At 43.6% G+C, this 26,913-nt stretch overlaps 1 protein-coding gene across 1 annotated transcript; it reads right to left on the bottom strand.

Moving 5' to 3' along the window:
- Nucleotides 1-264: 264 nt before the first annotated feature.
- Nucleotides 265-26,193, bottom strand: abca7 (ATP-binding cassette, sub-family A (ABC1), member 7). The gene is made up of 50 exons (XM_083671273.1): nt 26,127-26,193; nt 25,655-25,685; nt 24,528-24,630; nt 24,068-24,161; nt 23,474-23,615; nt 23,122-23,249; nt 22,521-22,642; nt 21,907-22,101; nt 20,965-21,057; nt 20,354-20,591; nt 20,044-20,183; nt 19,625-19,741; nt 18,984-19,181; nt 18,162-18,370; nt 17,737-17,913; nt 17,124-17,346; nt 16,378-16,599; nt 15,595-15,799; nt 15,140-15,253; nt 14,810-14,981; nt 14,468-14,599; nt 13,985-14,124; nt 13,264-13,401; nt 12,610-12,830; nt 12,290-12,347; nt 11,793-11,995; nt 10,843-10,981; nt 9,617-9,762; nt 9,116-9,240; nt 8,623-8,715; nt 8,178-8,370; nt 7,891-7,985; nt 7,729-7,761; nt 7,503-7,608; nt 7,329-7,403; nt 6,843-7,012; nt 6,223-6,400; nt 5,650-5,765; nt 5,119-5,263; nt 4,614-4,737; nt 4,023-4,152; nt 3,796-3,919; nt 3,619-3,681; nt 3,323-3,429; nt 3,080-3,221; nt 2,604-2,738; nt 2,044-2,147; nt 1,577-1,669; nt 1,073-1,325; nt 265-699 (listed from the first exon to the last, which is right to left on the bottom strand). Exons 3-50 carry the CDS (start codon nt 24,591-24,593, stop codon nt 271-273), a joined length of 7,065 nt encoding a protein of 2,354 aa, XP_083527399.1. The 5' UTR covers nt 24,594-24,630; nt 25,655-25,685; nt 26,127-26,193; the 3' UTR covers nt 265-270.
- Nucleotides 26,194-26,913: the final 720 nt, after the last annotated feature.

Genomic DNA, 26,913 nt, shown 5'->3' with positions numbered 1-26,913 from the left:
CATGAAGGAACAAGCGGTTTGCTGGGAATAGTGGGAGATCAATGGGGCGAGAACGCTCTCAAACAAGGAAGTTAAAGATATAATAGCAAACCCCACTTCTCATTTGAAGTATTGAGATAAACCTTAGGATGGGTGCGTTGACATTTTTGGTTTGCAATGAGGATCTCCTAGAGAAGAGTGAGTCAATGGAGTGAACAACTGAGCGGAAAATGCAAAACAGAACTGAGCATCTGTCTCTTGCGTGCCCACCTTGTTTCTTACATACCCATTTCACACCTTGCTGTCATTTGTGTTAGTACCCACTATAAAGAGTGTTGAGGGATCCTTGCTGCCTGAGCTCTTCTCCCCTGTGCGCTTGGACCCATTAGCTGAGTATTCCCTACTCGACTCCCTACTACTCGACCCACTGCTTGCCATCTGCGGCTTCTTTTGAAACTGTGGTTGTTTTTCCTCTTGTTGTGGCCTGGTCGTCATCGCTATGCCACTGTCCTTGACCCCCTTGGGTCTGCCCTCTCTGGGTTTGCTGTCTGATGATTTGCGTGACTGGGGAGTCTTGGTTGGTTGAGCTGGTTTGGCCATCTGCACTGGTCGGATGGGCTGGGACGCCCTGCTGGTCTGAGGTGCTGCCGTCCCACTGTTGACAATCACCTCGGTCAGTTGGTCGTCATCACTCTGCTCCTTGGCAAAGTTGACAAACACCTGGAAGAAGGGAAAAGGAGTATGATGTAGTAACACATGCTCCAGAGGGAAGGACATTGCATAGCTAAACTGTCTCTATGATTACTTTTACTTAAGCTCAAAATAATGTTTTCTGTGTTGTTTTCCCCAAGTGGTGGACAGCCAATTCACAGTTTCAACAACTCCGGATTGCAAAACTCAAAGAGCAATTGAATGGTTGAATTGGTACAAATCCTGCAACCTGTTGTATCTGAGAGAGCTAAATAGAACATGCCTGTTGTTATCATGTACTATCCGCTCCCACCTCCCTCATAAATAATCCCACACGTGGGATTCTTTAATAGTGATTAATAAAACAATCCCAGCCTGTCCCGTTTTGACACTTGAGCCCTACCTGGTCCAAGGTAGTCTGTGAGACAGAATAGGCGGCAATGCCCAACTCCTTGTAGTTGTTGGACAGCACGTCGAAGACACGGGCCAGGCAGCAGGCATGGGAGGGCAGCTGGTACTGCAACACATTCTGGTGCCTCTCCTTTAGCTCGATGCCAGGGAAGGAGTTCTGGATGTAGGCATCTACTGGGCATGGGTCCTCTGGTGGCTTGGTGCCTGAGGACAGGCGCAGGATGATGGTATAGCCGTCGCCAAATCTGATGCAGAAAAACACAGAAAGAAACAGCAGAGCAGGGGGAGTTGTGGGATTTGAAGTTTGGGAAGTTTATGAGATTTAATGGTTTTAGATGCTACATTTTTTTGTATGTTATTGAGGGCTTATTGTTATGACAGTGGAGCTTAAAAGCCTATATTGGAAAGTTATAGCCAATACATTGGAGTCAGGTAACTACTCTACACTTCGAAAATGTTATAATACACACAAGCAAAACCAGCAACATTTGAGTACCTGTTCTTAAGGTGCTGAACAGAGCCCAGACACTGGAACCTGCCGTTCACCATGATGGCCATTCGGGTGCAAAGGGCTTCACATTCCTCCATACTGCACGCAAATACACACCAAAAACACCCCATTAAAGATACGATCAGAACCTTTGTCACTAATTCTTTACATCAAATCTCTTTACATCAACAGTACAGTATTAGTGATTTCTGCATGCAAGGTCACTAACACAATGTGAACAATGGGGAAAATGCATTTTACCATGCAAATAGCACTAGATTTCTATGACCTATCTGCTGTACTCAATGAATTGCATTCCCTGAGCAGTATTATATTTCATATTATTAGAACAATTATATTTTATATTATTATTCATTAAATACATGATACATTCCAAAACTACTTGATATTCAAGTGCTGGCTATCATTTTCATTCAGGATGTACAGTATTAGCATGAATAAGTGCCCCCTGCCTGTGAGAGGTGAGAACAACAGCCCTTCCCTCCTTGATGACACTCAGGATGCAGTTCCACAGGAATCTCTTTGCCTTGGGGTCCATGCCTGTGGTGGGCTCATCCTAGAAACAGTTGAGTACAGACATTAGGTTGTAGAGGTTATATGGAAGAAAGCTGTATCAATTGCCATATAAATTTAACATATCAATTCAATCCTCAACCCTCTATGACAGTTGTTACCAATATCAACCCTGTTCCTTGTAAGCTACCTATAGGGTGTGCAGGCTTTTGTTCCAGCCTAGTACCAACACACTAGCTTCAACTAACCAATGTCTGGTTGATTAGCTCAGGTATGTTAGTGCTGGACTGGAACCAAAGCTCGCAAACCATGTACTGTAGCTAGCTCTACAGGACCAGGGTTGTTGACCACTGCTCTAAGGGACGATTTCCCGGACCTAGACTGTGCCTTCTGGAAAAAAAAAGCATCTTCAATGGAGAGTCTCCATAGAAGTACTATTTAGTTCAGTACTTAGTATAATCTGAGTGTGGAAAAGTGGTTGTTTTAGTTCCTTACACACCAGGAATATGACAGGAGGTGCCCCGATCAGGGAGATGGCAGTGGAGAGTTTACGCTTGTTGCCTCCACTGTAGCCTCCAGCCTCCCTTTCAGCATACTGGGTCAGCCCAAGCTTCTTCACTCCCCACTGAGCTACCTGTAAATGAAGGAGAGAGGAGAAGTTTCATTTTTACTATGTTGTCAAGCGAACAATTTAAGAAAAACTACATTTTATAGCCTGCACAGCTATTAAGAAAAGTGCAGATGTTCTTTAGAATGGATTGGAAATAAGTATGTTTGTCAAAGTGGTTTGGAGTAGTTTAGAGATCAGATGGTACCTTAGCCCTCCATTTGGACTGGGATCAATTTGGAATTAGTTGTCAAGTATTTACACTTAACTAGTTTGAATAGAAGTTTTAGAACTAGTTTTTGCAGAAAGTTAATTCATGCTTAACCTATTTCCGCCACACCCTTCTGTGAGTGTGATAGGTTAAGTACCTTGGCCACAGACTCTTCTGGCACCCCTCGAAGTCGAGCGTAGAACTCCAGGTGCTCCCTTCCTGTCAGCAGGTCACTGATGGCGTCAAACTGGGGGCAGTAGCCCATGAGCTGGTGCACTCTCTCCATCTCAGTCAGCACACTGGACAGAGGATCAGAGTAAGGCGGAAAGCAGGATTAGCATAATAAATGGGAATTTACTAACATAGAGCAGCCTAAATGAAAGCAAACAGGGATGACTACCTGTGGTGACTGAGGAAAGCCTCTCCGTAAGTGATGGTGGTGTCTCCAGTCAACATGCGAAATGTGGTGGTCTTCCCAGCTCCGTTCACCCCCAGAAGTCCAAAGCACTGATAGAGCGAGGCAGAGAAACATTTACATCCATACAGAACACTGTATTTACTTGCACATCAGTAATTCATGGGTGTTACTGCTATTATGCCTTTAAAATAATAACATGAAAAAAAACGTTTTATATATGTTTGGAGAATGAGTGTCAATAGTAGGCTTGTCTATGACGATCAAGATGAATCTCTCACCTCACCACAAGGGATCCCAAGACAAAGACGATCCACTGCTGGCTTCCTACCAACTTTATACACCTGTACAAAGGGTCATCCTTTTAACCTCTTAGAGGAGAAAAACATTACCCAAATAACACAATTCCTTTACAAGTCCAAAGTCAAAGTTTAGAGTGTTCCCTTTCCATACTGTACCTTGCTCAGGTCCATCATTGTAAGTATATCAGCCTGAGATTTCCCACTCTTCACCCTCTCTCTCTCCTTGGCAATGTCCTCATCCTCTGGACCAAGAGGGGGCAGCTGAGGGTCAGACCATGGCCTGGGGAGGAAAGATTCGTTGATTTGTTTGATTAGTTTCACTTGCACATACGTATCTAGAGAGGGGTGACTGATTCCAAGATCTGAACCTAAGGACACAGTACCTGAAGTTGATGAAGAACTTGTACTGCAGCAATATGGTGAAAATGAAGAATACTAATCCCTCCACAGCCATGGCGAACAGGTTCTTCCCCACAAAGTCCCACTCGAGTGGGTCCAGGGTCTGCTTGGTGCCTGGGGAGGGGATACATTCTTACATAACACAGCAGTCATCTAGTGGACTCTCTCATTGAGAGCACCTTACATCAGACTACAATTGCTGCCACCACCTCATCCCTCTACTGATTTAACATGGTCAGATCCCACAGTAAATTAAACTCCAATAGGCCACATTTACCCTCATTACACTCCAGAGCCAAACCGAGGTGAGCTGTACTGGGCTGGCCTATTTAAGCATTCCCCATAGTTGCTGAAAGAGTGCTCGATAGGACAATGTGAAAGAGAAATTCCCAAGCCAGTACAGTCTGGTTCAGGTCAGCAGTGTGTAAAGCTTTGTTGTTCTATAGAATTATATACAATAGGTGAATTAATGTAGGATCATATCGAAGTAAAACAATTGGACTAACAAAAGGATTGTCACATAATTTCCCCTCATTCCATGGCTGAATGTTTAGGTGAGAGTGTGCGTCACATACCTAGTCTCTGAAAAGCATCGGACATAGCCTGATTCTTGGCCATGTCGATGAGGCCTCGGCCCAGACAGAAGTGTGGGAAGATAAGAAAGACCTTCTTCAAGATCCTGTTTACTTCATTCAAATACTGAAAGAGACAGACATGTTGAGTTCTGTATCGTGTCAAAAGTCAATCAAAAGTCACACCTATGCTGTATTTTTCGAATAGCCTAATTCAAGTTCCTTCTCTGATTCTCAATCTGCTAATTGCTGCCAAATATATCATTGTAACAATTGACTCAATAAGAAAAAATATGCACATCACTGACATCTTTTGCAGTGGAGCAGCTCAGATGTAAAAAAACAACACACCTGACGAGAACACTCCTGTGCAACCAGATTATCTGAACTGAACATGAGTATATTGTCAAAATATAAGCAGTATAACATCAAAACATTAACTGTGATTTAGGACTACAGGACATTAATACTGTAGCAAACATAGTTAACGAGACTATATTCACCACACCTCATCTACAAACAGCTCTAAGACGAAGGTAGCGATGCTGCCATTGATGCCGATAAAGAGGTTGATTGATGTGAGGACGACATAGGCAGTGCTGGGGACGGTGAACACGAACGACGCCGGGTACATAAGAGGTGTGATAGACCAGCTGAAATTGATTGAAAAAAAAGGAAAATAAATTAACAACTTATATACTTCAATTTTGTAATGCACCATAAACTAAAGAGTAACAGTGTGCAACATAAAAGACGTGTGCCAAGCTAAGCTAGGGAAGAACCAAATAATTTATATAACATTTAGCAGCCATTTTTATCCAAAGCAAAATACTATTTTTTGTTTTTATGGTCCCAGCAGGAATTTAACCCACAATCTTAGCATTGCCAGCACCTAGCTCTACCAACTGAGCCATATAGGACCACAAATCATCTCCTTCATCACTCAAGCAATCACATTGCCCCACAGCAAAAATCTTCATAGTCTTTCATTTACTGAAGAAAGCACTCAAAATGTTTGTGTAAAGATAATGTCCCTTACCCATAGAACATGAGCAACAAGACCAGAGCAGGGAGATTTTTCTCAGAAACGTAGGACTGTTGCTGGAAGCAGATGAAGATGAGGATAACCATAGTGGCAGGGACTGTATAGTTCAACTGAGAGGAAATAAACAAATGTCAGCCATAATGTAACCAGTTATGCACATACAATATATCAATCGTAATATGATAGCACTTAACTTGAATCCTAATGTACCGGGATGAACATGACAATATGATTATAATGACATACTGTACAACAGGGTTCCATTCCAATAATAGCACTACAACAAACCTACATGTAAGTCATGTCACAAACTGGTCAACTACTGTAGCTGGTAAAAGTTATACGTAGCCAATAAGCTGATCAAACCAACACATACTCTATGTCATGCCAGTGTGACTGTGCAGTCAGTTGTTAAAACCAAAAGTCAGTAAGTTAAAACCAACCAACAAAGCTCTTGACATCATGTCAATATTATTACCAAATTACACAGTTCAACAAAAATATTATCCTTCATATGATGAATTTTGACCAATCAAGCTAGGACCAGGATGGTGTTGAGAGACTAACCATGTCCCAAGTAAAGTTGGCCAGCCAGTAGAGAAGGGGTTTGACCCCACTGACAAACTGTAAGTGCTTCGCTTTGCTGACCCTCTCCTCAATCAGGAACAGCACGAAGCTGGCCGGCACAAAGGACATGGCAAAGATGACACAGATGGACACCAGCACGTCCACTGAGGTGGTCATCCTGACAACACAGAGATAATAAAGATAGAAGGAGATAAAAGGAGGGTTGGCATTCGGCACAAACTAAGTTGTGACACTATATGCTGTATTAGTCACTTATGAAAAAAATTAGAATCTAATTAAACATTAAATTAAATGTCTTCCAGGGCTGAAACCTAACTTGAGGTCCATACGTATTGCTGGAATTAACAAATTCCCTTTTGGCATTCTTTCATGATTAATGCGGAGGTTCAGTTTATGTGTGCAAAAGTCCAAAAAGAGATGGGATTTAGGTTAACACATTCAAACTGTTAAAAGAGCCAGATGTAAATCTGTGAAAGGAGCAGGGCATCATCCTCCCTAATAATAATATAACCCCTGAAATGGAATTGCTCTTATTGGTGTGAGATTTGTATGAGAAGCCAATGAGGAGAGAGCCAGAGATAAAAGAGAGACAGGCTTACATGGCCATCTCAGTGAGTTGCTCCTTGGTGAGATTGAGGGGGTGGTTGTAGGCTGTTATGCCATGCCTCATTCTGTCTGGCCCCAGGGGCAGGCTGGCACGGAGCAGACCATTGTTCATGACATTGACAAATGATGCCATGGCATGCCAACCTTTGTTGTTATACCACACCTAGCAGGGGAAACACAGAGCTTAGGTCACAGTGACACAAAACACACAGATGCAGAAACACAGAGACACACACAAACACAAGCAGAGTTTGCACTTTTGGGACTATTCCATTGTTTTCTTTGGGCAAGGCAAACTCCACCAAGCACAGCGACGTTTTTGAAATTATTTCAAACAAATAGTATTTGAACCCAGGTCTGACACACACACACACACACAGACACACAGACACACAGACACACAGACACACAGACACACACACACACTCTCACACGCACACACACACAAAGACAGACAGACAGACACCTTCACCTCTCACCTTAACATTGTTTTCACTGTTCAGTCCACCCAGGAAATCTGGTAGCCGACCCAGTAGCTGGTCCAATGAGCTATTCTGTGAGACGTAGATGTAGGCGAGCATAATAAACTACAATGAATAACAAAGTGAGTTCTTTGAGAAAGGTAAGCGAAAGAGAACCAAATGAACTCCTACCTGTGCCACCCTGTAGCGTGTCCTAATTGACATGACTGACTCCTCTATGTGATGACCCTGGGGTACAGCATGAGTGGGTCTGCCTCCCAGAGAGAAACCCCCATATCTACAATACAGGAGGTCAACACATTACATATTTACCTTAGAGGTGAATAAATGAAAAGAAATGGAACTCAAACCAAAATCATGTTTAGATTGTGTATGCCAAATGTTACACTCTGCTTACCTGAATTCATTCACCCACTTCTTGGTCTTTAGGCTGAAATGATAAGAAGAGTGTAGATGGATGGTGAATTTGTGAATGGAAAAAATACATTATTTCATCTCAGTAAAATATACATGGGATGTGTGCGTATTAATGAACAATCGCTTGAGAAATGCAAGAGACCTTTTCTTCAGGATCTGACTATAGGTCTTGACTAGATAGTCTGAGACATTGCGTCCCGTCATATTCTGCAGGATATCCCCAGTCAGTCTCTTGATCTGTATACCAAAGACACAAGTTGAAACAAAGCAGCTCATACAAAACGTGGGTTTGCCGCAAGGTGTCTCCAAAGTAGTTTAAACATGGGAAAGAAGCATACAATCATAATAATAATATTTGGCCCAGGTCTGCTGAGGACATTGCTACAATAGTTCTGACTACTGAAGACATATTGACAGTATGATGGTGACCTGTGGTGGGGGGAGGCCGCCGGCCCCCTCAGGGCAGTCTGGGAGCATCCTGCGGACCTCCTCTGAGCTGCACTCACAGTCAGGGGAGGGCTTGTCTTCACTCCAGTTGCCCTTGTTGAACATCTGCCAGGTGGAGTAGGGGATCTGAGGTCTCATGAGGAGGGCCCCTACCTCCTCCTCACATTTGGAATCCCTACAGAAATATATAAACAACATACACATCAACACAGCTTTAAAAGCAAACATAAAATGATCACACTACTGCTGAATTCCAAATCGCCCTTAGCCCCTATCCTATCCACTGGGCACGTTTGATTATCTGAGAGGAAGTAAGCAACAAGTAAGCATCTCCACAATAGTAATTTATATGTGTGTGTGTGTGTGTGTGTGTGTGTGTGTGTGTGTGTGTACTAAGTGGATGGAGAGGAGAGAAAACCTGTCTTACGTGCTATTTTCCATGCATCTGGTTCCAAATCCAGGCTGGTCGAGAAGGGCGTCAAGTATGTTCTCCATGGTGGGATCACCAGGGGCATCATTGCTTGAAAGATGACAGAGATAAGAAGTCTAGTTCAGGATAATTTAGAGTTGCGTTATAGCAAGTAGGACCAGCAGCAGATAGCAATTCAAATATGTGGGAGAAGAGGCATTTGAAAGATGCATTAGATCAATAGGAGATCAACAGTAGTGTAGTGTGGGAACTGCAAATCCAACAATTCTACCAGGTGCACAGTACAAAAAGCATAAATGAAAGGAAGAATTATAACCCCACACTTTAGTATATGTGTAGTTTATTGCAACATTTCAAACAACATTTCAACCATGACCATCCGTCAAAATTGTGCAATTAAACTGCACAGGAGTGTAATATATATGTGCACAGTGCAGGCATGTCCTTTCCTTGATGTGATCAATAGGAGGCATCGATAGGAGGCAATTACCTGAAAAATGTATACTGTTCCCCATACATGGAGGGCTGGAGCTGGAGTGAAGGGTACTTCCCAAACGGAGGGACAATGAGACTGAAGAGCAGAGCGATCAACACGAACACAGCAGGTAGCACGATCTGAAAGACAAACACGGTTGTGTCAGAGGCCCTGCTTTTTCTTTATTATTTCTATTAAAATTGTTAACATACAGAAGGTCTAACAACAACAACAACAAAGTGACAGCTAATCATTCACCATAGCATTGGATAAGTCTTTATTTGGATAGACCCCAAACAGGTGACTTAGAGATGTTAAACTAACTGCTCAACTAACTATCTACTAACCCTAGCCCTTACCCCAAACCCCAACCCATACAAATTGTTCCATGTCAACAGTGTCATTTGTTGATAGTTTAAGCCTGTAGACCATATAAGGGACTTTCCACATAAAGTGGGGCAAAAATACACTTTATAGCAACTGCTTGGATTTACAGTATGCTGCGTTTCCTTCTACCTGAGCAAAGAAACCCCTGCGACTGCGGCGAGCATACAGCCACCTCTTGATGAAGAGCGCCCGGAGCTGCTGCCATGTTAGGCCCCAGCCTGTAAGGGGGATCCCGCCTCTGCCCTCCCCGCTCAGCAGGTCTGTCTCCTGAGGCTCTGTGTGTAGGAAAGGCACAGGCGCGGTGGACAGAGAGAGAGTTAGACATAGTTAGAGATAGTTAATTCAACCAAATCCCTCTCTGTGAAAATGTTACAGTTATCCCCAACACTGGTGGTGAGGACAGAGTAGAGATCTGAAGCTTTCGATATGAAGTAAGTGGCTACATAAGCTAACAAGACTAGTTAGGCTAGCTAGGCCCACTAGGTCGATGTGATGTTGCGACATGCAGGGTACCTTGCTTGGGAAGCCGTTTATTTCCTGGCAGCAGTGCAGAGAGAGAGAAAGAGTCAGAGAGGGACACAGTGGACTTACCATTTATAAGGGAATGCATTCACTGTGTGTGTAGTATGTCCTTATTTCCCGTTTCTGTGATTGTTGGTGTGTCACATGGGGGGGGGCACGTGTGTGTGTGTGTGTGTGTGTGTGTGTGTGTGTGTGTGTGTGTGTGTGTGTGTGTTGTTATGGAAAATACATTGATAGAACTGTTTGAAGGATATGCACTTTCGTATGACTGATACAACTTATGTGAATACTGTGATTACATTTCCTCTTGCCACACCTCTAAAGTTCTATAGCCATTGTTTTGAGAAACGGCGGATGATTACAATATGGATAGCGGTGGTTTCGGAGGGAGTAGTGGGGGGAGAGCAAGAACAAAGGAACAGACCCATCATGCAGACAGGAAGGTGTGAAATGTTGAACACCGATTGATCAATAAGAAAGCACCGATTGATCAGTAAGAAAGTCTCCCCATTCATTCTCTCCCGCCCCCTCTCACGTAAGCACAAGCTTGTCGGTGATAGCCTTGGCGGCGCCTACCATTATGTTTAATCTGTATAAAAGACAACCCTGATAATCGCCTCTTCAGACTCTGGATTTACGCTGGGCTGCTGTTACGCTCTTGTCTCTTGTTTGCAAGCAATAAATACCGGACTCAGATATTGTGGCTACTCAGGACTTATTTATTGATTCTTACCTCCGAAGAGCTGAAGTACAGAGTGGTAAATCCTAGACATCCACCACAGTGTGTGTGTGTGTGTGTGTGTGTGCGTGCGTGCGTGTGTGTGTGTGTTTACCTGTTTCTGGGTCTTCAGCCGGCTCCCCCTGCTGGCCCTGGCACTGTCCTTGACCCTGATCCTGAGGCGTACCGGCTTGTCTGGGGCTCTCCTCTGGGTCAACGTCTACTCCTGTCTCCTCAGCCACCCTCAGAAAGATCTACAGTAGTACATGATCACACAAAAGATACCTTTATTGTTTCACAACCGAGATTTGGGGAATCTTATGACAGCATGGTGGGCAGCTCTATATTCACCGACATATATAGCAATGAAGACAAAACAATACAATATCACAAAATAGTGGACATAAAAAAAGAAAACTATAAATATTATTACTAATAATATTACTATAAAGGCTGCAACTATCTATAATGCATGCTGCAGGACAAATGCGTGCAGAGGTCAGAATAAGGAAACTCTATGCCCTGTGCCACTGCTGACAGTCTACGTATCAAGCGGGATCTACCTGGTAATCATGGTAATCTGCCAGGGTCTAAGCACATTACGGCCCTGGCATCACCACAAATACCCCATTCCTGGTAAACCCTGCCTGATCTGGTTAAAACTGGCGGTTTGTCTTACAAAAGGGCCAGTCAGTGGGTTGCTCTTATAACATAAAAAGTAGGCCAGTTTGCAGTGGGACATTATTTCAGGACTAAATCTCGGGTGGTTTTGTGTAGGTTTGGCGGTAAAGAGGTAAAGCCGATTAATGCCCTTGATGTGTGTGAGTGTGTATGTGTGTGTGTGTGTGTGTGTGTGTGTGTGTGTGTGTGTGAAAAAGATGTATGAAAGCAGCAGTGCAATTTCTTCAACAAGCTGGTTCTAGCAGGAACAACTCAAGTACAGCACACTTGAAAGACGACAACAACAACGACCAACCATAGACATAAATCTTAGTTTTTAATTTGACTTACAAGTTTCACATCTGGTTTGCTCTTGTTGCAATATTAAAGAAAATGTGACCTCACCTCCTCCAGTGTGGTATCAGACAGTCCATAGCTGGTGATTCCTAGCTCGCCCTTCTTCAGGTCCAGCTCCATGAGGAAGATGGACAGGCTGCTGTCCTCAGCAGAGGTCTGGGGCAGGTTGATGACCGCTTCACGTCCAACGTCCTCCACCAGCCGCGCCCCAGGGATGTGACGCTGTGCCAGGGCCAGCAGGGCTACCAGGTCTGTGGAGCAGAGGAGGAGGAGGAAACTAAGACCCACAGTTGTTGAACAACAGATGAAAATAAGCCTCATAGTGATGTAGAGGGGATGGAATTTACCTTTTTACTCAAAGGGTATCCTGTATAGTACCCTTTTTGCACTCTATCATTGTTATACCAATTGTCATACCAATAATTGTGATATAGTGAGTGTGGGTTGTTAGTGATTGTCGTTATGTAATGTCATGTCAGTGGTATGTGACCCCTGTAATAGCACACCTTTCCCCAAAACGAATGAACATGGAGGGTCAGACCAACCTGAACCACTGTCATCACTGCCCAGTCCAGTGTCGTCACTCATTGAGGAGTCACTGTCCTAGAACACACAGATGGGGAGATAGGGGTCATGACCTCAGGTATCTCACAACACAAAGCTTCATCTCAGTAGTCGAAGATGACCTCCTTGCCATTTGTGTTGGTCTAAGAAAGGAGGAGGCTAACTGTAACCTACCTAGGCTCTACTGTAACCTACCTAGGTATATCAGCACATATGGACAGAGCTGACTTTATTTGACAATTTTAGATCACAAAAACATTTACACAAATACAATTATTGAGGGGGGGGGCATGTCACTCACCTTAGTGGGAGGTGGCAGTTTATTAGCGCTGGCGCTGCTGGGGGTACGGCTCTCCAGGCCCTCCTTCTTGACCACGGTGAGGTAGTATCCAGTGCCCAGGCGGGCCTTGAGGAAGAGAGGGGAGCCACAGCAACACAGTTTGCCCTGGGAGATGATGGCGATGCGGTCGCCCAGGAGGTCAGCCTCGTCCATGTAGTGGGTGGAGAGGATGATGGTTCGGTCTGAGGAAAAGAGAGAGACGCTCACTCATACTCACGATTATTGAGAGTGTCGGAAGGTAGAGAGGGACACAGACGAGAGGGAGAACAAGGCAGACTGATGGTTGTAGCATACTGTACATGTGCACAATTGTCCAACGCATTACTGCTATTGCCATGACACCGGCACTTTTTTATCCCATTATTTTTACAATTGGACAGACAGTGAAAGAAAGACATATTATGTGCTAAATGTTTTTCATTGTACCAACCCCAGGACACAGAGAGATGGTATGCTTTTTCTTGTTTGTTTTTTGGGTAAGATCAGCTTTGAAGTCAGGTAGATATAATTCCAGTTCTATGAGATTGTATTGCTTGCAGAGAGATGGTATGTTGCATTCAGGTAAATGTATATAGTATACATTTATCTAGCAAAGGCTAGATTCAGAGCCCTAACCTTTGCGGTACTTGAGCAGCAGGTCCCAGATGCCCCGGCGTGAGTAGGGGTCCACGCCAGCGGTGGGCTCGTCCAGCACCACCACCTTAGAGCCCCCGACAAACGCTATGGCCACAGAGAGTTTCCTCTGCATGCCCCCTGAGACAGAGAGAAAGAGAGAGAGAGAGAGTTAGGTGAGACTGAGACAGAGAGAAAGAGAGAGTTAGGTGAGACTGAGACAGAGAGAAAGAGAGAGAGAGAGAGAGAGTTAGGTGAGACTGAGACAGAGAGAAAGAGAGAGAGAGAGAGAGAGTTGGGGGGATAGGTAGACAGAGAGAAAGAGAGAGAGAGAGAGAGAGTTGGGGGGATAGGTAGACAGAGAGAGAGAGTTAGGTGAGACTGAGACAGAGAGAAAGAGAGAGAGAGAGAGAGAGTTGGGGGGATAGGTAGACAGAGAGAGAGATGGAGGCAGGAATAGAGAGAGTGAGAACTGACACATTAATGGGTTTTCCGACAGGTGAATATAAATCATTGTTCAGCTACAAGGTGAGAGTGCCTATGTGGAAATGCTATAAATTCTTTGCCCACAATGTTTAGACAAATTATAAAAGCTGCCGTATAAAACACATTTTATTTACTGTTTAAAAAATACACTTTAAGTGATGTCTTGAAAATTGTACATGTGTAAAATTGTACGATGTATAAGATTATCAGCGAAAGAAGAAGTAGTTAGCTACATTACCAGACAGGTTCCTGGTCTGTTCGTGGCGTTTATGCAGCAGCCCCACATCCTCTAGCAGAGTGTCCAATTCCCTCTTCACGTCCTCACCAGACAGACCCTTAAGACGACCATAGAACCACACATGCTCTTCTACAGTCAGTCTGGCAGGAGAGAGGGAGAGACTTAAGACATGTCAGCTTTTCATTTTTTATTAATTTGTACAATATATTAAAAAATAATTTTCACTTTGACATTATGGAGCATTTTGTGTAGATTTTTAAAATGTATTTATTTATTTTTAAATCTAGTCAGGTTGTAACACAACAAAACGTGGAAAATTGCAGGGGGTGAATACTTACTGAAGGCACTGTATGTACTGAGATACATTGAAATACAATGTAATGTATTGGTATGATATTACAATGTGATATGTATGTAAAATGTTGTATTGTACTCATTAAAGGGGTATTATGAGGACAGAGGTAAAGTAGACACTGCACTTACATGTCAAAGAGGACATTATGCTGAGGACACACTCCCAGGGTCTTCCTTATGATGTCCATGTCACTGCGGATGTCCATCCCCTTTATGTACACTGTCCCAGCAGTGGGGGGGAACAGCCCTGTAAGGATAGACCTGCCAATGGGAACCAAGAGTGTATCATGTACATGGACCCTACATTAGAGCTAAGTAACACATTCAGAAGCAATTCATTACACCTACACAAGACACAACCAATGTCTGCCTGCTATGTAGTCTGACATGGTGGTAAAGACTAGAATACTATTGTATGTGATTTTGAATAACAGTATTTTGATTAATAAGCTCTTACAACATAACCCTTACATGGTGGTTGTCTTGCCGGCCCCGTTGTGCCCGAGGAAGGAGGTGATCTGGCCTTCATAAAACTTGAGGTTGAGGTGGTTGACTGCCAGCTTGGCACCCTGCTTGTAGATTTTCACCAGGTTGTGGATGGCCACGCCCAACATGAGGTGAGTGGGCTCTGGCTCAATATGATCTGAGGGCAACCAGTCACAGAGTGAAGGCACATTCTAGGTCGCCTACATTGGGCTGCACAGATCAGCAGATTGATCATATTGTATCACATCTGGTGCCTGAGACATTTCACATTTTGGGGAATGGATTATTAAAGATAATTAAAATTGAATTAAATACCTTCATTCTGTTCACTGGGAGCAGGAGGTATGGGCATGCCCACCTCCAGAGGCACTCCTCCCCAGTAGTTGAGCTGGAAGATGAAGTACCATGGCCTGGGGATCCCATATTCTCCTGAGAAAAAGACCCAGAAATACAGCTTTAATCAGACTAGTGAAACGGTGTAGTTTGGAAAACTGGCATTCCTGTTCCGAACACCAGAGTAGACTGTGCTATTGATTGAGCTTTGAAAATTATGTTTTGATTGTACATGGTCCCTGTTAAATAAATCTAATAAATTAATATATTAATTTTTCATTTGTTTGCAGAGGTTGCAGCAGTGCAAGGAACAACTGCACATATAACACCTAAAACTTACATTTGGTGTTGATGTGCACCAAACATAGAAAGGAATGACATGAAACCACTGAGTTGTTATCAGAGCCAAATGCGTTCTTCATTCCTTCTTCCCTTACCTGGGAAAACAGCTTCGATGTACCACGTGGCCACACCATAGATGAACGCATCGACGTACAGGAGCACTATGGAGGTGGTGAAGTTGTAGCTGTCTCCCTCCATGGGACTGGAGTGCAGGTTAAACCATTGGATGCCCACACCTTGTTCCTCATACTGGGAGAAATACTCACAGCCAAAACCAAAGGCCACAGGAGAGAACAGACTCTGTGGGGAGATGGTCGACGATCAACTCACCATTCAGTTTTGTGATGTATAAAATTGAAACACACATTCATATCAGCATTCACAGAACAGTTGCTTTTTATCTTGATGTTACACTATGATACTGCTGCGGTGAATGGAAATGACCATCTTTGGGATACCATCATAAGCCATTACAAAAGATAGCTGGGCCATAATAAAATCTGCACATTTGAACGCAATCTGTACAAAACAGTACAGCGCACAGAGGTTAAAGGTGCAATATTTATGCAATATTTCCCCCTTGAAATTTTCACTAAATAACCATGCTGAATCATTAGTTATGATGCATTGGCAGTCTGTGACAGTGTGTGCACCTGCCAAGACAATGCCCTTCTGCCTGAATTTGCTTTTCCAAAATGTTCGGGACATTTCTGGGTGTCTACCACTTGCATGCGTGTGTGGCTCAGCTGGTGGTCTCCATCAGCAAAACCTAAAATACCACTGACAATGTTAAATGAAGGACCTTCCAATAAGCAGTATAGGCACACAATAGGCACACAGTTTTCAGTGTCCAAGAAAGAATGTTTATTGGCACTCACAGCTAAGATGCGGTGTGTAGTGTTGAGGTGGTCCCTCCAGGCCACACATAGCACGTAGGGCAGGTAGAGGGCAAAGTAGATGAGCCCTCCACAGGCTGCCGATAGGTTGGCCCGTGAGAAGAAGGTGCTGATAAGGAAACACTGCATGATGGTGGCCGTGGCGAAGGCTGTGAGGAAGAAGAAGACCACTGATGGGTCGCTATAAGGGAGGATGTCCCCCCACTGGACGAGGATGAGAGGAGGAGAATATGGGCATGGTGAGATGACTCAGATACACATCCAAAATACACAGAAAATACAACCATGTTAATGTATGTTGATGATATTCTTCAAAATATCCATGATAAGTTATGTTAATGTCATTGTTCAAAATCTATAGGGACTCTGAAGAAAACAGACAGACACATGCCAACATACATGAGAAAAAACAGTTATGTTGTAATTTGTGCTGCCATATCTCAGCCAACCTATTGTATGCATGCACTGACTGTCACGTGCTCTGGATAAGTAAAGTTATCAACTAACTCTTTGGTCCACGGCAAGATTCTGGGACATCAATAAAGGTGTGACACTTCATCATGTTACCACCCTCTCTAAGTACATTTTGCCCATGTTGGACCACTAATATAAATTGACTTGATAGCTTACTCTTACACAACACAAAATGTGTGCACAGTGCACACATGGCCCCTGCCAACTGAAATGAATAAGGACTGAATAAGACAAGGCTGTGTGGATCCACCTGCCTTGAGCAGAGCGATGAGGAGGCCGGCACTGATGAGGAAGGGCACAAAGCTGCTGATGAACCAGCTGACCCACAGTGTGCCCGTGCCCAGACCCATGATCCGCATGGTCTCCTTCAGACGTGCCTCCTTCTCATACACAACGCCTTTGATGATCATGGCCACCGAGTAGATCCACGCCAGCGTCATGAACAGTGGCAGCGACCGGTTCAGCACGCGCAGGAAACTGGGGAGAGGAGAGAGAGATTGGTAGAACGGGTAGGGGACATGGTTAAGGTGATATAGAGCAGTGAACCAACAATATATGGTTCTGACAACAATGTATTATTTATTTCAATTAAGAAAGTTCATTTGGGTCTGGAACTTTCCTCTTCCTCATCCCTTTGAAAGGATGCAGGTTTTCCAATTCAAATCTGCATGTCAGACAATTTTCAGTCAAACTATACTATGCTCCTCTCAGAGTACAGAAATAGAAAACAGTAGAGTGTGGTGGAGAGCACTTATGGATGACCTATGCTCCTCATGGAGTTAAAGGGTTTCAGTCCAGTAAGTCAACTATGTTCCTCTATGAAGATCTAAGTTACCATCCTGTGTAAACTAAGATCCCACTACTCACACGTCATCCACGTAGCAGGGGTAGGGCATTTGCTGCAGGTAGATCCCTGTGGTCTGCTGTACCCCACTCAGCACACGGGACACTGCTCGCTCCACCAGGTCTTGCACATACACAAAGCCCCCCCAGATGTAGCGCATGTCATTGAAGGGGTCCGCCGCTGGACCTGGGTCCCAGAACCTGAAGGGAGAATAGGACCAAACAATAGTGACAGTGTTTCCTGAAGGGCAATTTTGAATGTTGGTGAGGGTTGGTGAGTAGTGACACTAAGGCCCGTTCCATTTCAGTCCATAGCCCTTTCACCCAGCCCCACCCCCCTTTGCCGTTTGCAGATAGGTGATAAGTGGAGCTTCTGAATGGTTGGGTTGAGAACCAGGCCCTACCTAAAAAATAACATTCCTAATGACCATTTCTTGGTGTAACTTTACCTGTCCTTAATCTTGTTGGTGCGTGTGACGTCGTCAATGTCCATGCGGATCTTGTAGGTGACATGAGGGGGTAGACTGGGTGAGGAGGAAGAGTTTGGTAGGAGGAAGACTATCCCCGCCCAGAATTGTCTGTCCTCCAGCAGCTCCAAGGCCCTTTCAATCATGTCTCCCTCTGTAGCAACGCCCTCCAGCTTGTTCAAGGAGAAGCACTGACAGATGAAAGAGGATAACATTGCTACATTAAGAAGGAATATTGAGAAAGTGAGGATATATAGAGGCTTGAGACCATAGCCATAGAATAACACTGGCAGAAAAAAACAGACAAATACACAACGGCAATACAGACAGTGATAAAATCTATCACAAGTGATCACCAATCTTGGTCACTGAGAGGTACAGGGTGTACAGGTTTTGTTCCAGCCCAGTGCTAACACACCTGAATAAATTGATCTAACTAGTTGAGTTTTGAGCCATTCAGGACAAGAGGAAGGCTGGGACCCCAGCCATCCCCTGTTCTCTCTGTTGCCTTCTGGCAAAGGTACCGGAGCATCCAGACCCGGTCCAACAGGCTCCAGAACAGTTTCTACCCACAGGCCATGAGACTGCTCAACTGACCCCCCCCCCCCATCCCCCCTGCTCAACCGCCACTACCTCAACACCCCCTTGAACTTGAGCTCAATACTACCTCCCCCCTTGATCAGTAGACACTGCTCTTGCACATCTGACATTATATTACAACAAAACTATGAACATGCTGTAGCTTTCCAGGACCAGGGTTGGTAGCCACTTATGATTTACAACATTTAGGCTCTAGGGACACACCTGGGTGACTTGACTCAGGGTGGTAATGGCGTTGTTCAGGTCGTTGTACACGTCCAACCAGGTAGGGGGCGACCCCTCCTTCCTGGGGGCATCAGGTGCCCGCGTGGAGAGGAAACGGGTGATCCGCGAAGCTGTCCAGGAGGTGTTCACCAGGCGAAGGTTGACGAGCACGGCCACCTCAGGCCGCCTCAGCAAATCCTGTCACACACAGCATGGAAAAGCCGACAGAGGAGGATTTCAATGGCAAAGGCCATTGCGCAGATAGGCTTGCTCAAAGTCCTAGATAGGCTTGCTCAAAGTCCTGGCATAAGGGCCTTATACAATGTTATGTATGGACTATTTGGAACACTCATGAGCCAATGTTTAACACACCACCTCAAGCGGAAAATAAACAATAAGGATTGCTTGTGTCAACAACTGCAGTTTAGTATGTCATGGCATACCCTGTTGTATGACAACCTCTCGTTGGCATAAGCATTTATGAATTCTTATAATGACCTAATGATACAGTGTTATGCATTTCTAATGAGTGAGTTAGTTATGTAGTTTGACATTGTATAATGTAAGTTATAGTGTTATCTGGTATGGCATGCTTTCTACCAATCGCTACAGGTGTACTGTGATATGGTGTAGTACCATACCTGCAGTAGGTGAATCTCCACACTGCTCTCCATGTAGGTCTTGATACGAGGTCCCACCTCCAACCATGCACCATTCAGGTCCTTGAGGATCTGCAGGTCCTGAAATGTCTTATTCACCTACGATTGAGTACAGGGGTCACACGATTGAGCGTAGGGTAAACAAGTGAAGCAACATAACATGCAACAAAATAACACTTTCAATAGGTCAACTAAACAACTGTTACTGACATTTAGAATCCATATTACTTAAAGGCATAGAGGTACTTGCAAGTAATTTATATAGTGTCAATAAAAATATGCACTTCTAATAGTTACAAGGATATAGGTCGCAAAGAGACTGATACTGTATTTACAAGGGTGAGAATGTGAAAAAGAGAGTGAGAAAAGAGAACAAATTAAAAGAAATAGAATTCCATTACCTCTTTCATGACGTCTCGTATGGCAGGAGTGTCAGGTGTGTACAGCAGTTTGCCGATGAACAACGGCTTGATCCCCCGCCACACGATGCGAGATAAGGGGTTGGACTCCAGGCTCTGGATCAGACTTTTACAATATGGGGCTGAGAGGAACATTTTCACTTGTTATAAATGCAAAACACTACTTTAAATGTACTTTGCAAAATAAGTAAATCAATCAAACCCTCTGAAGGAGGGGAACTGAGTTCAGTCTACAGTAAGCAATTGTGTGAAATCCTATAAGATAGGGTACTAGGCCAAGGGAAACTCTCACTAGTGCTGTTGTCGTTGTCCATGTAGGTGTCCTCTGTGCCGTTCTTGCCCAGGAAGGACTTGATGTCATTGTCTTCGTACCAGTTGAGAGAGGGAATCCTCTCCCCGCCCACCTCTGGGTGGCCACACATGATCCGGGAGAAGGCGTGGAAGCTCTCCATGGGCAGGGACGAGCGGTTCCCTGGTGAGAGGAGCCTCAGCTCTGAGTTCAGCTCAGAGAAGCTGAAGAGAGAGGACAGCTTGGGGAGCGAGAAGAGCAAGAGAGAATAGAAAGGAAGAGAGAGAGAGAGAGAGGAGAGGAGAAAGATATGAAAATAGTGAGAGAGAGAGGGAAAGAAAGAGAGGAGAGATGCAACATTAATGGGTATTCCGACAGGCGAATCTAAAGCATTGTTCAGTGTCAAAGCAGATATTCAAGCCACATGCATTTCTTACAAGCTATTGACATGGCTAGCGCTCCTTTTTAGTGCTACATTATTGCATCAGACACAACAACCTGAAAAACAGAGGGATCTTCTCAAAGCCTTGACACATAATTTTATATTAGACCCCAATGGTTCCCTCTTAATTGGATCGATACGGGAAATTAATGTATTCCGTTGGTATACATACGTCATCCATGATAACTGCCAACTCCTTCGTCACAGTGGTGACCGCTTGACTGATGACCCTGAGGTCTCTGGCATTAGCTCTCAGTCTGTCTCTCTTAGGGATGACACAAGAAGAGGAGGATCAGGATTAATTAGTGAGTGCTAAAGTTACTGTTTTGCCACCAATTCAAATCTCCATGAATGGAGAGGGTTTTGTATGTGTGCAGTGACATTCTAGCGCCAGTGTGGAGTGGAATGCTACGTGAATAAGTTGGAAGACTGATAGAAATGTATTAAATTACATACTAAATAATTTCAGATTCGGACACTTTCCCCTTTACAGTATAAAACATTTGTGAGAAATTACCGGAAAAAAAAGTACATCAGCACATGCCTCTATCAATTGCTATGAATAAATGTAATACAACCTAATATACCATTTAGAAAGGAAATAGATGACAGAACTGAACAAGCAACTCGCATTCCACATTATTCAAATACATATTTCAGCAGACAACATTAGAGAGACTCCATTAATTTCCCACTCGGACTTGCTACAATTGAGCCCCTGTAACTGAATAGCCTTTTGTGCCGTGAATGAGAGTCAGACTGTTCACTGCTAAGAGCATGATATAACAGTTGAGTAGCACAGCAGTTGATTCTTGGAAGACAATATGCATCAGTTAGCGTATAAGAAAAGCCTTAACAGACACAAGTAGGTGATCTATGTTCTGTTGCTAACTGGCAAAGTGGTATCTAACTGTTAATAAAGTAAATACTGCATTCAAAACAGGTATTCAGACACTCCCAGAGAGAAATGGAGGATTAATTATATTTGCTGTAACATGAATATTAATGTTCTGAGCAGCCTCAGATGCTGGCAATGCTTATAATGCATTATGACCCTATTATAATGCATTACTACTGTACAGGAATAATACCACTATGTCTACATGATACTGACCGTGAAGAACTTGGTGAAATCCAGTTGGGAGAGGAAGAGCTGCTCAGCCTGCTGCAGGGTGTCAGCTGGGATGGCACAAAGCTGCCTCTGCAGCTCCGCCATATTGTCCTTCCCTTCCACGGTAAGGAACTGGCCAAGCATGCTGGTATTACACACTATGTCGTTCAGCATCACCCCAGCTCCAGCCAGAGTCACCTACAGTATAGACACAGACAGACAGATAAATGGACGAACAGACTAAATATCAAGAAGATGTCCTCGATGACACAAAGTTTATGCATTAGTTAAAGTTCAAGTGCTGATTCAATCTTTTTATTTTAACAACAGATAATACACAGCGGAAAAGCTGCAGTACTCTAACGACATTAGGTATGATGAGACGTACCATCTATTTAAGCCATCCATTTGTTGCAATTATGTGTTCCCCCTGGGTTGTTATGCAGACAGACGATGTCACCCATAATTGCACATTTGCGGTGCAAAATGGTAAATCACCTACTGTATAGGGCAGCTACATTGGTTATCTATAAGCTGCTGTGGGCCGGGCTGGGTATCAGTGTTACAGCTGTTGATGAGGGTGTTGTGGACGTGGAGAGGTTTGCTCTGCTTCTTACCACCTGAAAGTTAAGCTGGGCCCTCAACAGCTGGTCGAGGGCTGAGGGAGACAGGTTGCCATTTGTCAGGAGGAAGTTGGAGAAGGTCTCATTGGGCCGTAGGTATTCCCCCACACGGAGGTCTGTGACAAACACAAACATGGACCAATCATATAGTGCCACGCATACAGTGGGTCCTACGGTACTTTTGTATCAAGTATTCAGGTAGCTAGTATTTCCAATAGCAGACCTAATACCATACCATTGTAATTTGGTGTTCAACATATGTATATCTACCCACAGGGTTATTAATGCAAATGCATAAATATTGTATGTATGAACTTGAGCACTGTCTATGCAAGGGATCTGACAATGCACTGTATGTATTGTTTCTGGAAACTATTCATTCAATAGAATTCATTTTAGTATTGAGTACCTAGCTGTAACATAAAAAGTCATCTAAAGAAATGTGTGTGTGAATCAATAATAATGTTCATGTTCAGATAGACATGATCCTTTCATTGCACTACCAATGCTCAATAGTGCAATTGGTCATCTTTCTAAAGACAACAACACAACCACAACATCTATTCACGGATTTACATCAAAGAGAGCCACATACTTGGCCAGGCGCCTGGTCTCTCTCCAAGTCTCTGGACAGATTCTCTGAGGTCCTGGAAGCCAGAGAATAAGGTCTGGTTGCCATTGTAGGAGAGGATGGTCTGGGCGTCCACTAAGAGTCGAGACAGTCTGATCCCGAAAATAACAGTGATGAGATGGTAAGATACATTTGCAGAGGTTTTGATGCTTATTACAGCATAATTTCAAATGACGCAACAGCACTCATTTACATTCTCTAATTTGAGTGCCATTCCAGCTCACTTTCAATCAACTGAATCATAACCCTGCTTTGCAGCCACGCACCCATTGCACGCACTCTTCCTCTCACTAAATACTGACGTTTCTGTACCCACATGGAGTTGTCAAAGTTGCCCACCCGTCCCGGGCTCTCCCCTGGGGTGGGGCTGTGGAAGCAGGGGTTGTTGATATTGCAGATGATACCCTGGACCCATGGCAGGGTGCCCGCAGAGGGGAGCGCTTTGTTGGGGAAATGGCCTGGAATTAGACACAAATGTGTGAACTGAGTAGTTGACCTGAGACTTGGAACAATGTAGTGCGGCTTAGTGATTGACCTGAATTGCACACAGTGGTCAAAACTGTCACAGTAGATTGTCCTGACTGAGACAAGCAAAAATCATATTCTTTACACTGTAATTGGTCTTAAACATGAACTAGACATAAACACACACAATGCTAACACTATGAGATTGACCCACTGCTGGACAGAAACATGCACAAACGTCCTTAGATTAGCAAGACTGGGCTGAGCTTGACAGGAAGGTCAAGCACAATAGGTTGGATAAAGTATGCGTGGTGGCACCTAGAACCACTCTCACTAGGCTAATCAGCTTACCCAAGTGGTTGGTTGACCATGGGGAGGGGGAGGGGGGGGGGGGGTACAGTTAACAGTGCAGTGTAAACATTGGGGAGTAATGGAAAGCACTCACATTGGCTCTGTTGGTAAGGAGGGTGAGAGTGCCGCACTGAGATGAGGATGAGGAACAAGAAGAGAGGCCAGAACAGCTCGATGATCAACTGGATCTGGAGGGAGGAACACATGTTATATTGTTCAGGCTCACACTGGCAACCTCTGCTTTTGAGGTTTGCCTTTGATGTTTTATGTCATAAAACAGCAGCTTGCAGCTACAGCATGGATATTATCTTTACACATATTAACAAATAATTAAAAATGCTGTGATCAGTTACAGAAGGCACACAGGGCCATATGCTAACTTGGAATCAGCGTGCAACGTTACATGCCCATTGAGTCTGAGTTATGTGCGCAGATATCGGATAGAAAAGTTAGGATAGAAAACTATTGGAATAGACATACTTGTTAATAGTTTCTATCTAAACCTTGCTGTGATGTGGGGCCTACAACTGAGCATGCCCCAGTTCAGTTCGCACCTTGTTCCTCCTACGGTAGGTGATGTTCTTCCAGAGCAGGAGCAAGAGCTGTGTCATGATCCCCATGTTGTGCTGCTAGCTGCTACCAAGTCATATTGCAACACTGGGATAAAGATGGGGGGGGGGGGCAAGTTACACACTTAGGTTATGATTTAAACTTATCATCTGACCCAAAATAATGTAAGATATCAACCTACAGAAGTGCTGGCACCTCCGTTTCCTGGGCAAGAGTTAATACAGTATTATCACTATGGTAGTACTTGGTTGGTACATCAGTTGGACAAAGACAAAGGTATAGAACAGTACATGGCTAATTTACGAACCGAAGCCAGCATTTGGAATACTGTAAATCCTACTACCTCATAGGGAGTCTGACGACACTGACAGATCACGACAGCCCAGTTTAATCCGGAAAGGAAACAAGCTGTTTTAAAACGTTGTATTTTACCGGCCGATGTTGTAGAAATGACTCTCTTGGTACATATTGAAAGTAATTGTACGAAATGTTCTTGAATGTACTCCATCATACAGTATGAATGAAGCATGAAGAGGATGATTTCTAATACATTATGCGTGCTACAGAGACGTTGACCTCCTCAGGACTCCCGCATCCACGAGTTGATCCTACAATCCTCATTATCCCAATTAGCTTACATGACTGAAGTTCCCAAATGAACCTTTGCTCAGTAAATACTTGCAATGTGCAGACAGGACATTATATGTTGATAAACAGTCATCTCCACAGCATATGATATGTAGAAAGGATCTGAGTATGCTAGGCTTCTTTTAACTGTAATAAGTCATAAATCATACAGTAGGTATTTTCATTTGCAAATCCAACTCAAGCACTTGTATAATCCCAGTGGCATACAATAATCTGTGCACTCATCTGTTTACAGCAATGTAATATCTAGCTTTTATGAACATGAACACTGCCATAAAATACTACATTAATTTCTTAAGTGATGGAATTGTCTGCTCTCCTCAAAGACCAGAGACTGGTCTAGTGACCAGTCAAATAGGCTCAACAGGCTCAGCCATGTTTGCATGAATGCACTGAAGTGAACAGCTGAAAGAAAACAGGTGGTCTCCTGCCTGGTCTCCTCTAGAGAATAGAATAGAATCACCTGGTCTGGAGTGAAAACTCAATACCGCACCCTGAAAATGAATGAGAACATTTAATTTAATGTATGTACATTTCATTTCAATTAACAATAATCACATATTTTTATGTGGTACGCTACAAGAGAAGGATAAAATGACAACACAGCAAACCAGGAAATGTTTGACAGCCCATTTGTAAGCATGTGAACTGTCATTGCAGTCAATAAATTACACCAACAACGTAATAATTCAACTAAAATTCTAATGTTTTAATGTAATATCAACAGCGGAATATGCAGTAGCCTACATGACTGGTTCTAAATACGTATATAAGTTATCGACATTTAATGCAGTATTGACCTGAAAATGTAACATGTACCTCTTTCAAAAGTGATGCTATACATGGGACAGCTTACGCACACTCATTGAAATAGGCCTAATGTAACAAGGTGAAAGAGATGCACTTCTGGCATTAAAATTGCTAGGTATGCTCACCTTTAGTATGTGCGATAATATTCCTTTTCTCTATGTAAAAGTGTCAAATAAGAGTCTCCGGTCTCTCATTGACGTACACTCTCTCTATTTCACCAGTGTTTGTAATTGGAGATTAAATCGAAAAAATGTCCGCCCACTGCACGACGTTGATTGGCCAAAAGAAGATTATGACCGGGACGACAGAAACCGGTTCGATATGTGATTGGTTGTCTAGACGTCAATTTCATCTTTATTTTGGTATATCATGAGGCGGATTGGCCAGGAGTATGACAACTAGCGCAGTGTTACACAAGGTCGAGTACTACTACTCTACATAATAATAGAAAAAGTACAATACAAAATAACTGATGGAAAATAGTATTTTATGATTTTTAAATGTACTTTTTGTTTTTCAAGCATAATTTAATTTGACTTAATCTGGGAATGAGCTTCGGTTACAATAGCAACTTGGGCCAAAGCTCTATAAAATCAAACCAGAGCCCCAGGCCAACCACTGACTTCCTGCAAAATGTTGATTCTCTGTCCTTCTCCTCCTTAAAGTGTAGGAGTTAGGGATAGAGTTTCCACCATCTTAGTTACAACAAAACTAAATTGCTGAACTCTACTATACATCTGGGCATAATCCTGACGATTTCCTAAAGCACTGTTTAGGACAGCAATTGACCTCTAGCTGCTGTGGCAATTGTAGGCTGGCACCATCACAACTATCACCACCACAGGTAGGCACTGATCGGCACCTCATTCTTCTCTGGTTCTACCACTCATGGTCAAGCATGTCACCAATAAG

This window comes from Argentina silus (assembly GCF_951799395.1).
Source record: "Argentina silus genome assembly, chromosome: 6".
NCBI lineage: Eukaryota > Metazoa > Chordata > Actinopteri > Argentiniformes > Argentinidae > Argentina > Argentina silus.
Note: the sequence above shows the minus strand (reverse complement) of the source record. Positions and strands in the feature narration are given on the sequence as shown.

Coding starts and splice junctions, on each gene's coding strand:
- abca7 (XM_083671273.1), bottom strand. CDS start 24,593: ATGGGGATCATGACACAGCTCTTGCTCCTGCTCTGGAAGAACATCACC. Junction 22,643..23,121: donor GAGACCAGGCGCCTGGCCAA/GTATGTGGCTCT, acceptor TGTTTGTCACAG/ACCTCCGTGTGGGGGAATAC. Junction 20,184..20,353: donor GGACAACGACAACAGCACTA/GTGAGAGTTTCC, acceptor TGTTCCTCTCAG/CCCCATATTGTAAAAGTCTG.